Genomic DNA, 13,003 nt, shown 5'->3' on the forward strand with positions numbered 1-13,003 from the left:
ATGAACTTTCTTAGGGATAAGCTATTTGACAGGCTAATTGTTCTAACTAAAGGCAAAGTGACCAGTAAACTTGTAAATATAAGAAGTAGGCATAGAGCGAGTCTACTTCTTAACATGGACTTGATTATCGAAGAGGACAATGGCTGGAAAGTTTCATCCGCATCTGAGGTAAAAGAATTGTATCACGTAAAAGAAAACAGATTGGACTGCCCTTGCAAACTAGTATGTACCGAATGTGCCACATGCATCCATAAATATACTTGCACGTGTGTGGATTCCACTATCAAATGGAACATGTGCAAGCATATCCACCTGATTTGTCAAAAGAAAAAAAAACATGAAACAACTGCATCCGAAAATGTTCAAGCGAGTGCTTCCACTAGCGATGGCAATTTATGTATTCATTTAGAAAATGAACTAGAATTTACTGAAAAGGAAGATATAGTTGCTGAACTCAACAAAACAAAATGTAGTACTTTCTTTAATATAAGTTGTGAACAAGTCAAACTTGAAAAAGATATGCACGAGATAATTAAAGGCATCTCCACTCAAAGCGAGGTTGAGGTAATCAGACGGCACACTGCAGCCATTAAAGCAACTTTAGCTGCAGTTCGTTCGCAGAATGGATGCCTTTCAAACAGTCAGCAGGCCGTTCCGGGAAGAGAGCAACTCAAACGAAATATATTGCCACAGAGAAGACTGTTTTCTACAAAACGAAGAAAAGTGAGTCATCGCGCTGGAATCGTGAAACCAAATGAAACAGAAATTCAAGACATCGCAATATCATTACTTCACAACAACTAACATTTATATTTCATTTGAAGTGTCAAACTTAACTTATATTAGTTAAATAATTGTACAATGTTCAGTGGTATGTTAGTATTTGTCATATTATTTATACACTCTGTTAAGCATTTACAGTGAATTAATCTTATTCAGTATTATACTTATTGTTTTAAGGACGAAATATCTCAAATTATAACTATCCATTTGTTTAGGATAACCATCAGTAAGCTTCATTTTGGTGCACATAGTTGAATAATATTTTGTTAATGATTGAAGCCACGTGTTTAGTGGGTGGCATTTACATGTATAACTAATATTATATATATAATAATTCAAATTTTTATCTTTATATTTTATTAATATTACAATTATTTTTGATTTATTTTGTGCTTATAAGTGACAAAATAGGGTTAAAGTTTTTGTAAATAATTTGTTTTTTGTTAGGGTGTAAAGTCTGTGTTAATTGGTGCAAATAAAATTACATAATTGTGTAAGTCATTCTCAGTATAGTTTAAAGTTTCAACTTTCTTTTAAAGTAATGTTTTAAATATTATTCTATTTATTAAAATAAAACTTTAGAAAACAATATGCTTTATAACGTTTTTTCACCACACTGGTCGGTGTTTGACGAAGCTTAGTAAACTAAATAGAAAATACTTTAGTAAAGCGTCAGATCCTGCATTAACATCATTGCGCTCGCTGAACGTCCGAGCACGCCGTCGGCGGCCCCGGAACAAGCGTCGGCATTTGCAGCCGGCCCCGGAACGAGCGTGAGCGGTGCGGCATTTGCTGCCAGTTGCAGGCAGGTAGCATTGCTGTCGCTAGACTCTTGTTAAATATTCGCATGTTTAGAATAATTCGTAGCCGAACCACTACGTATCGACTAATAGCGTGCGCGAGTCAACAATCGATCCTTACTTTGTAACAATCGATATTGCTTCTTGACACAATCGTTTCTTTGTTCCTTTGAACGGTAAATAACAGAACACTTGCTCTCACTTGCTTTTGTTTTTGAGAACGTGGGAGAGGTCTGCGCTTGTTAAGTTTTTAAAAACCACGAAAAGATACTGGTAATTAGCGGACCGGAGATTATGTCTGATTTAAACTCAGAAAATACGCCCAAAAGAAGAAAGAGTGAAGTATGGCATTATTTCACGAAAGGGAACGACGACGTTGCGAAGTGCAACTCCTGTAACGTGAAACTAAAAACGCTACGAGGTAAATTACTTTGCGATGCTAAAGTTGTTTTAAATAAAAATTGTGCTACCTGTCCAAACCGAAAGTTTATTAATTCAAACTTGACGGAAATATACAGTTTTAATTACTGTAACCTAGATGTCCCGTTTTAGTTACTCTAACCTATTGTAAACAATGTCTGGAGAAAATGAAACGCGTGTACATAGGATATAATTCGCCGAGGTGGACTGGCGTTACAAACCAATGCCTTTATACAATTATTTCAAAAGGAGAAATAATGTATGGGAAATTTATTGACTTACAATTTGAATGGATTTAGAGGTTAGGAAAAGGGACGTGTAGGCCTGTATTTAAATAAAACAAGCTGAGACTTTATGGGGAAGCTGGGTGAAGGTTTGAGACTCGATTGACTATCCAGACTAGGCTGTTAACGGTAAAGAGCATTTTTAAATCAATATTGGAATAACATTACAACATTCTTTGTTTTAATTTCAATTTGAGTATTATTTTATATGTTTAGTGAAAATTGCAGCGAATTATACAAGTCCATATTTATTCTTAACGTCTTAAAGTTTAACTATCTACCATGTTAACTACCATGCTATCTACCATATTAACAAAATATATATAAAATAATTTCTCTATATATTATTTATTTTTTAATACACACACCACACATAAAAGTACCTTTATGTTGTGGTTCGGTTCCAGGTACAACCACTACATTGCAAAATCACTTGCAGGCTAAACATGCAGCATTATACCATCGCATGATGCAAGATAAGAAAGAGACCTCAACATTAAAACCAAATCCCGAACAAGCTACTAAAACAAGCTTGCAGCAGCCGACCATTTCACAAGTATTAATGAAATCCACAAAAATGCCACCAAGTGACCCCAGAGCTCAGTCCATTACGAAACAAATTACAAAAATGTTGGCAACAGAGTTGTTGCCATACGATTTCGTAGAAGGTCAAGGTTTCAAAGAACTGATGGCCAACCGGCACGTAGCACCAACTTACCAAGTACCTTCTCGGACCACATTTTCCGAACACTATGTCCCGGCCCTCTACGAAGAAACTAAACAGGCACTTCAGTCAATGCTTGTTGCAGACCTTCCATCACTGTCAGCCATATCATTAACATCAGATGGCTGGACTTCTCGTTCCAATGACAGTTACATCAGTCTGACGTGCCACTACCTCAGGCCCGATTTTTCCCTGGTTTCATTTGCCATGAGCAATATTGTAGTTCAGGAATCTCACACAAGTGTCAACATTGCTACAGCAATTAAATCAGTTTTATGTGACTGGGGTATTTCTGTTGATAATGCCACTATACCCATTTTTTGCATCACTGACAATGCTGCAAACTATAAATTAGCATGTTCATCACTATTTCATGAAAATGCCCGAAATTGTTTTGCCCATTCGCTTCAATTAGCCATTGAAGATGCAAAGAAAGAATGTGCAGGTACACAAACACTCCTTTCCAAAGCAAGAGCTATTGTTGGTCATTACCGACGCAGTAGTTCTGCAAGGAAACGACTGCACAAACTTCAAGAACAGATGAACATACAAAAACTGGAGGTTATCCAAAATGTGGACACACGTTGGAATTCTGAGTTTGCTATGCTGAAGCGGCTGATTCAGATAAGACCTGCTATGGTGGCCGAACATGCAGATTCAAACAGTACAGAAATGCTCTCTGTGTCAGAGTGGAAGCAAGCAGAAGGTATTGTTGAGATTTTAAAACCACTTGCAGAGGCCACTGATGAAATGAGTGGGGAAAAATATGCTACATCATCAATGGTAATCCCAATTTTGCACTGCTTGTTGGCTAACCTTGAGCTGCATATTCGCCAGAAGAAAGATGGAGTAACATTTGCAAGAGCGTTAATAAAATTTTTGAAATCCAGATTCCAAAATTTTATTATGGAGTCAGTGAATCGCATTTCAATGTTAATAGATCCAAGGTTCAAGGGTGTGTTAATTTCTGACACAGAAGCACAGGCTACACTGATTTCTGCACTCAGACTATTGCCAAAAGAAAATAAGTTACCTCAAGATGTACCTACATCCTCTCAGAGTCCAGCATCAAGTTTGTGGTGTGTCCTAGATTCTATTCCTAATCAAGTCGACATAGATGAATCGGAGGAAGTGAGAAGATACCTCAAAGAACCACGTCTTAACAGAGGTGATGATTCCCTTCACTGGTGGAAAATTGAAGGCAGAAACAAATATCCTCACCTAGCACAGATTGCTGTTAAATACCTGGGTATTCCTGCAACTCAGGTATCGTCAGAGAGACTTTTTTCTTCTGCAGGAAATGTGGTCAGCAGCCGTAGGGAAAGTCTCTTGCCCGAACATGTGGAACAGCTAGTATTTTTACATGCTAATTTGAAGCATAAGAAAACTGTGTAATGTCCTTTAAAAATATACTCGTGTGTATTTTGGCAATGTAAAACTAGTATTAGCAGAGTAATGTATGGCTATAATTTTTAATATGTAATGTATTTTTTTTTAAAATTGTTAAATTGCAACTGCAAGGCTACAAGTTAATTTATTATTGTTCCATTTGAGTGTTATTTATTTATGCTACTTAAATTTTATTCCTAATATACAAAAAGTAATGAGGTTAGGTACATGTGTTTCACTATAAATAATTGCAGTGAGAAATTAGTATGTTGAAATTTTCAGTTGTATTGTTTAGTTTGGAAGTGAAAAAATTTTTTAGAGGATTATGTTGGCTTCTTATATTATTCTTATACTCAATGTTGCTTAAGAATCTGTAATTTCTATTCAGTAATTTTTATAAGCAAAAGCAATACAGGATTACCTTTACTTTCAGTAGCAATATGTGGATTTGTGAATAGTCAGTATATTGAATCTATTACTAATTTTAATAAAATTACCTACCAATATGCAACTTGCATTTAGTTTTCACTTGTTTAACTACATATGTGCAGTAAAAAAATTTTTAGAGTAACAAAATTCAGTATTTAAAATTACAGCAGAAAAAAATATTTACTATTCGATTTGGCTTCGCACGAATAGTAAGTATTCGCTTCGCACTTCGCTTCGCATTGAAAAACTGGTATTCGCACAGGCCTATACTTTAGGAGATATCGCCGTTCTTATTTTGCAATACAAGATTTGTACAATCATTCGACCGTAGCAATTTTTATTTTTTATTTTGAAGTGTGTTAGTGAGTGCCTAATTAATTAAAATGGTCGATTAGGTCAGGTCAGTTACATTATAAATACTTTCAAACTAAGCTGACATTAAAAATAATGTCAATTAATTTTAATGGTTGTTTAGTTTTAAAGTATTTATAATGTAACTGACCTGACCAAACAAACCGGGACAAAGGATGAACAGTAGGAACTCACGTATTTTTTTGTTTACTTATTACTTGCGCAACAATATCCAAATAACAAATAAAACATTAAAATTTGAAACGTTAAAAACTCACCTAAGTTAGAGGCGGGTACAACCCTTTGCCATTAGTAGAAAATGATGTAGTCGTTCTCCTACGTCGCGAACAAAAAATATTCATACTCGTAAACAAGAAATAAAGTGAAAGCAGCATGAATGCACAGGTATTGTGATGGAAATTTAAAAATTCGATATCTCCTAAAGTATTTGGAATTTCTTATCCCCGCCGGGTTTAATGAAAAGAGGAAGTTTAAAAAGAACATAGAATAAAAGTATTTTCGGAATTTTAATTTTTTTTAACAAATATCGCTTAACTATGAAAATTAAAAATTCTATATCTCCTAAAGTATTTGGAATTTCTTACCTCCGCCGGGTTTAATGAAAAGAGGAAGTTAAAGAGCATATAATAAAAGTATTTTTGTATTTTTAACAGTTTTTTTTCTCGCAAATACAGCCCAACTACATATTTACCAAAAAGGAATAAAAAAATAGGTAGAAAAAAAATGCAAAATCATAACCGCACACAAAAGGCACGTGTTTTATTATCAGCTTGGTAGTTTTAAAAATGAGAATTGGTATTGCCTCTTTATCAAAATGCACTTTATTTTCTTATGATCGCATCAAAAACTAACTCCACCTGAAACAACGCCTTTAAATTCACGTAATAAGCTTTGAACTCACCTTATTCCACGTGAAAATAGCCTTCAAAAGATAAACGACGCCATGCCCGTTCTGTAGTTCACTGCATGGAACGGAACATAACATAAGACAAAGTCTCAAGGGCAAATTAAAAAGGAGCAAAACACGAAAAAATGAAGGCTTGGGTTCGCTAGTGAACAAACGAGTGCCTGGATTGGCCAGAAGTTATGGTGGGTGGTTGTAACAGCCTGTTGCAACGGACAATCGTAGACCAAGTAAAAAAAAAAAGTTGTAGTTGCCGTGTGCCTTAAGCAGCAACCTTTTAGCGGAGTCGTTCGGTAGCGGTACGAGCGCATCAAAACAAAGCTAAATTTGAATCATAAGCAACTTTAAAATTTCCAGAATTCGTAGAATTTTCCCTGACATTTCCCGGAATTCCCTGACCATTTTAATTTCCCTGACATTTCCCGGTTTTCCCGGTTTTCTAGTCCTGTAACAACCATGGATAAACCACGAAAAATCAGAGTTCCAACCCAAGACCTCCTAGAGGCATTGCACTACTTTTCTAAGTGACAAGAATTTTGTGGGAAAAAAAAGTTCACTTCCACCTGTGCTCTTCTGAGGTAACGTTCAATTACTTGCAGCAAACATGTCACACAATGGCACCTCTATCAGGCACGTATCATGTTTTGTATGGCTACAAATACGTACATCAAATGCCTACCATAACCACAAATCTCAACACAAAGTGAATCAAGTGCATACCTTGATGTTCTTGGTAGCTTCAAAGCCATCCAGTTGATTGAGAAGCTCCAACATCGTCCTCTGGACCTCGGAATCCCCCCCACTCCCAGACTCGATGCGAGAGGACCCAATAGAATCGATCTCATCCATGAAGATGATGGATGGAGCATGCTCTCTGTAACAAAATAATATTCACATTGTTAGTGAACATGGTGGAAGATTGATCACAACTATTTATTTAAACATTGTTTCAAATACAGTGTTCCAATTTCATCCATAGCTAGGGCCATTTACTTTTTGTGAAATAGATTTCGAGTCTAACTGTGTATTAAACACTATAGATTTGTCTATGTTTCATAATTGGTTGGATTTATTTAAGTAATGCATACACATCGGCACACAAATCACAGTCATTCAGTATGGAAGCAAACACATCCTGAATGGCTTGGCCAAATAAGGCAACAGATTCTATTGAAGACGGCCGCCAATTGCAAGGGAACAATAGCTAGTGCAGGAATATCTTATTGCAGTCTAATGAACGTCCAGATTTATCGGTGAAAAATATTTGCCCCTAGCCATAACATAAGTTCTAGGTTTTTTTGTTGATGTAGTTCCAAGGCTGTAGCTAAATTTGTTTCTCTAGGAAACAACTGTACTTTCCTTGCAAAAGTCTGGTTTCAGCCAGGTCTTAAGGGGCCTCCCTAGTAGCATCAGAAGTTAGCGGAACACTATGTTTTTAAAATAATGATGGGACTTTATTAATCGACACTACGAATCTGAAAATTTTTCACCCACGAGAAGATACTATACGAATTGTCTGTATTCTATTACATTTTTGTTTTTTTTCTATCAAAATATGAAATAAAAAATCACCAACTTGTCCAACTTTGGGGCCATTTTATACTGCTTAGGAGAATGACAGAAAAAAAGTACAAGTCTAGAAAAAAAGATAATTTTTTTCTGAAGAAATTCATGTATTTAAAACATATAGTCATCGCTTTGAATTCCGAGATATCTTTTCCGCAATCTCTGCAAATCCTGAAAGTTTTCCACCGTCTCGTGCTGCCGCTCGGCGAAGCCAGCTCGCAGCCACAGCTCAGGTAGCGTGGTGGTGGATCCTGGCCCGGAGGGGAAGCAGCTACCTGTGTGTGCGTGCGTGCGTGAGAGGGAGACAACCCACAACCGGCACCGGTAAAAGATAATCCCGTGACCGAAAGAAATTCTCAGAATTGCTTTTAGTGTGCCTCGCCAGAGTACCATGTGCTCGACTTACTCTGTGGCTATATTCGTGTATCTCTAAAACATTGCTTTTGTTTAAACTACAAATATCCTAAAGCTTACCATACTAGATCATGTATTACGAAATAAAGTATTGAAACTAATCAATCAACACATTGAAAGTTGTCGTACAAACTATTTATTGGTGGCTTTACAGTCTCGCTAGCTAATTCGACAAAATTTATATTTAATTTTTAACATGAAAATACACTTTATTGTTTTTCCTTCTGTTTTTAATAAAAATTCAAGAAACAATTATTATTCTACCCAATATTTTTTTTAATTATTTTAGTTTTCCAAAATGATTTTACACATCTTACAACGCCGGGGAAAAATTGTATACTGGTATTAACCAAATTGTTAACTATTTACAAAAGTTTTGATACTTAAAAATGTAGGTTTATATCAAATGTATTTTAAATTAAAAGAAAAATCGTATTTTGAAAACTAAATGTCATTTTGCTATGCTTTTTGGTTAGATAGATATCTGATTGTCTGCACTGTTTTAAAAATGTTCATGGAATGATAAATAAAAAATAAAAACTAGGGAAGTTCTATATTAAATAAGCTAGTCAGAATTATGAATGTGTTCCTCCTGGCGCAGGAATCACGAGGAGGATTGAAGATGAGGTCAGTGACCGATCGTTCACATATGTAGTTATGGATGGTACGTTATTAATTACAAAATTCAAAAACAATTTTGATGTTAAAAAGTATAATTAGTGGCAATGTTTAATAAAGATGACGCAAATTTTCAGATAAACTTATTTCTACACTCGATTAATTAATAAGGGCAGGAAATAAATTTTTTACAGCAATTATACAAAATTATTAAAATTTTACTAACCACAATTAATTTATCCAAAAACCAAAATTAAGTAAATATTGCCCACACATTACAACATCCACGAAAGAACCTTGCAAATTATTTTTGTTAGATGCATTATTTTGCATTCAAGTTTTTTTTTTTAATACTTCACCTACTTATAATTGTTACATATTTGGCACATAGTCCGTCACGCCCAATTAAAGGGCCTGAATAAGTAGAACGCGTTTCTGATCAAATTGCACGCCTGTTACCTTACCTGCAACCCGGAGCGGTGTGAAATAAATTATTGTACATTCGTGACATTGGCAATCAACTTGAATATTTATGAGTTAAAACAAAACATAACTATAACGGATAATCAAAGAAAATGTGAAATTTTGAAATCTTGTTCTGTTTTTATATAGTACACAAAGCAGTTAAACCATAAATTATTTGTTGTTGAAAAAAAATAATCCTTAATCTTTCATGCTTTTTTTCATTTATTTTTATTACCAGATACAGTACACTCCCTATTTAACGCGGTTGTCGGGGGACATAACTTTTACCCGCGTTGTTACATAACCGCGATGTTTCGATGTGACCAAGGTCAAAAGGCATAAAACACCGCCTGTGTTCTAATAGGTCGGCAAGCACGCACAGTATAGACGGCCCGCCTTTGTGCGGACTTTGCATCCGCAGTTTTCACTAAACGCGGGTGAAAAAATAAAAATAATAAATTTTAAAGATAAATATTAAATGTTGAATTTTATTTTTTATTTTTCCGCATGCCGCACACAGTTTGTCGCACGGCCTACGAGCGCACCACACGCCGCCATACACACGTGCGGCACACAAGCTGCTGCCAGTCTCGTGGTGTCAGCCACAGTACCTGCTTCGTCTGAGTGTCCGTAACAAAGTAAGTGCAGTGTGTGCGGTTACACACGATTCTGTGGTCAAAGTCTTCTAAATAGAAAGGCCATAGTAATACTTCAAACCGAATATGAATCGCAAAGTACCGAGTTTGATTGACAAAATAAAAATTCTAGATTTACGTAATTACAGATAGCGTGTCTTTTGCAGAAGTATGCAGCAGATACGTGAAAAACGATTCTAGCATTCGTACAATATAAAATAAAGAATCGTCTATCGTGTAAAGTGGTTAAACTTTGTTATCCATGCTTACAGTAAATTATAAATGGTCACATGTGGGATACAAAAATTGCGCCAAAATAATCTTAGCGCAATCAGTGGCGCCGTATTAAAAAGTCTGTTAAACGTTGTCTTTACTTATTCCATCAAACGCTGTGTCGAGTTGCTGAGTGTGTGTGGCTCGGATCGGCAAGTGTTATATTCCCCAGCCTCTGGTTAAAGGTCGGGAGGCCGCTACACACAAACATTTCCGGGGCTTTTTACTACCTCACGGCAAAAGTGGTACAGTATGGTTCACGTAAGTATTGGACCACTGGGAATTTCTCGGCAAAGATTAAAAATACGCTAGCTGATTTACTTTACTATTTAATGTTAAAACATACCAAAGTAAAAAGATGAACGTGTATAATACAACGAATAATATTACGTCTGTAGGTTCAAGTTGTAACAAAACATTTATGTGTCTCCGCTTGTCAACACACGTGAACACGATAAGTGTGCCGACGGAAATGAGTGAACTACTCAAGGTCACCAGACTTCCCCCCTTTCGGCTTAATCGCCCCTCTCATCACTGGCGCTTATATTCCACTCCTCCCGTCTACCCGGGTGTCTTGGTCGCATATTCTCGGCTCGCCTCTCCCCTCCCAGCACTTGCCGTCAACCAAGCCTATCCAAAATCAATCCCCAGCCGAGTCACGCTGGATAATGTCGCTGGACGGTGGGCTTTATCGGGTCCCCTGTCCGATGCTTTGTGGGTTAAAAAAAATGTTACGAACTAGTGTTTCAGAAAATAACACTGGGCTGGATTGGACCATAATTTGAAAACACTACAAGATAGAGGAATAATGTACGGAGATATCTTGTTTAGAATTTCACTGCGGACATTTTCTACGCCTAGGCTTTTTTCTGCCCGATGCTTAGTTTGTGAGTTACAACGCAAAATTATCCTAATCGGCTGTCAACCATTTATTCCATTATTATTACAGTAGAACCTCGTTAATCCGTGACGCGCTAATTCGGGAATCGGATAATCCGGGACGATTTAAAAGTGCAGAAAAAAAAAGAGAAGTAAAAATTGTCAGCGCTTAAAATTAACGTCACGCGGGCCAGCGGCCGGCAAACACTGCAAGCCTTCGCATGGGCCGCCAAACTCTGCAACGCTGTTTGTACCGACCCTTTGTGTCGTCCCCCTTTCAGCTGTCACATTTGTCACTCTTTAAACTTGAGGGGGATGTCCTGACTTCTGCTTCCAGTCTCCCTTTGTTTGTTTCCACCCGTGCGTGGCAGGCGCCTGGCGAGTGACGTGTCTGGCTGGCATTCGGCTGGACGAAGTGTGATGAACGAGAACGAGGGGGTGGGGCTACCCAAAATTTATGTGTGCAAGTTCAGCACGATCTTATCTTTCTCTCTTCGGCTGTTGTAAATGACCATGAACTAATGGCTAGGCAGTGCCGTATTTTTTTAAGCCGAGACTAATTCGAAGGCGGCCCTAACCGTGAACGGATTATCCGGGTTTATTACTTTTTTTTACAGGATTTTAATTATCCGGGCATTGGCGGGTCCCAATTAACACGAATAATGGAGAGTTTACTATTTTTTATTCATCTGCTGCCAAGGTGCAGTAAGCCTCGGTAGATGTTACGTCACTTGGCCTTAACCCAGCTGCACGCCGGTGCCTGAGAAGCTTGACAAGACCTTCCGGGCTTTTAATCGCTAGTCCGTGAAATTCGGTAATCCGTGATTATCTCGGTCCTGTCCATCACGAATTAACGAGGTTCTACTGTGTTATTATTATTATTATTATTCATTTCTGATTGGGGGACATGGTTTGACCCGCGATATACCCGATTCCGCGATCTATCGGGGCGCGGTATACCGGGAGTTTACTGTATTTCCGTTGAAGTAATACTGATATATATATATGTGTGTATATATATATATATATGTGTGTGTGTATATATATATGTATATGTATGTGTGTGTGTGTGTATATATATATATATATATATATATATATATATATATATATATATATATATATATATATATATATATATATATATATATATATATAGAGAGCAATCTAGAAAAAAATTAAGGTAGCCTTATTCCAAATATGTTATGATAGACGTTAGTTAACTAAGAATATAAATTCGCTGTACAACCACAGCTTGCACACAAGTCGTAAAAAAAACATGGGTTCTACTTACAGGCCGTATTGAACGTAGGGTAGGTTTATGACAAATACAACAGCAATAAACATATGGCTGAGTCTGCTTTCATGTACACTTTTTTTTTTTAAGTTATCACTTTTAAAGCGGGTAAAGTGTACCTATCAAGTAGCTTAGCATTACCCAAAGTGAATGTCGTGCTCCAGAAAATGTTCGAACTATGTAATATTCGTATCACTTTTGCGTTACAGACCTGCAACTTTTTTCAGTGCGCGATGTCACTCTTATGTAAAAATATGTCGTGTTTAGCGCAAACGTGTTTGAATGAATCCACATCGAGCTGCCAAAGAATACCTATCGATGTCGGCAACATACATAAGTATACAAACCAACGTTTACAAGTGTATTCATACGTAAGTATAAAACTGGCGGCGGGCCATGATGCAGTTGGTTCTTCGCGTACAGTCCACTGACGGGATAAGAAGCGTCAAAGATCTTATATGGCTATTCTGTAAACTTGTATGTCATTTCACTGCCTGCTTTAGACAAACAACATCCATTACTTTTAGCTTTGGCTTGAAAAGAATTACTCCGGCCGGCTTTCTTATATGACTTATTTCAGCTCCTCGTGCGACCAGTGTGTATAATTAGTCCTAAGCCTCATCTTTGGGTGAAAGTTATTTGGAAGGGAAGTTGTATCAGTAATGTTCATCATGTATTACATAACAATTCGACTTAGATACGCACATGTGTTTTTAAAATATATGTTTAATAACTTGCAATACAAAGTATG

The 13,003-nt window shown here is 36.8% G+C and overlaps 1 protein-coding gene across 1 annotated transcript in view; it reads right to left on the minus strand.

The window, feature by feature from the left end:
• LOC134536666 (26S proteasome regulatory subunit 8) overlaps window positions 1-13,003 on the minus strand; it is a 45,359-nt gene that overhangs the window by 9,796 nt on the left and 22,560 nt on the right. Inside the window, exon 6 of the mRNA XM_063376496.1 lies at window positions 6,826-6,979. Within this exon, the coding sequence (XP_063232566.1) occupies window positions 6,826-6,979 (154 nt within the window). The remainder of the gene's footprint in view (window positions 1-6,825; window positions 6,980-13,003) is intronic.

Source organism: Bacillus rossius, chromosome 11 (genome assembly GCF_032445375.1).
Source record: "Bacillus rossius redtenbacheri isolate Brsri chromosome 11, Brsri_v3, whole genome shotgun sequence".
Classification (NCBI taxonomy): domain Eukaryota; kingdom Metazoa; phylum Arthropoda; class Insecta; order Phasmatodea; family Bacillidae; genus Bacillus; species Bacillus rossius.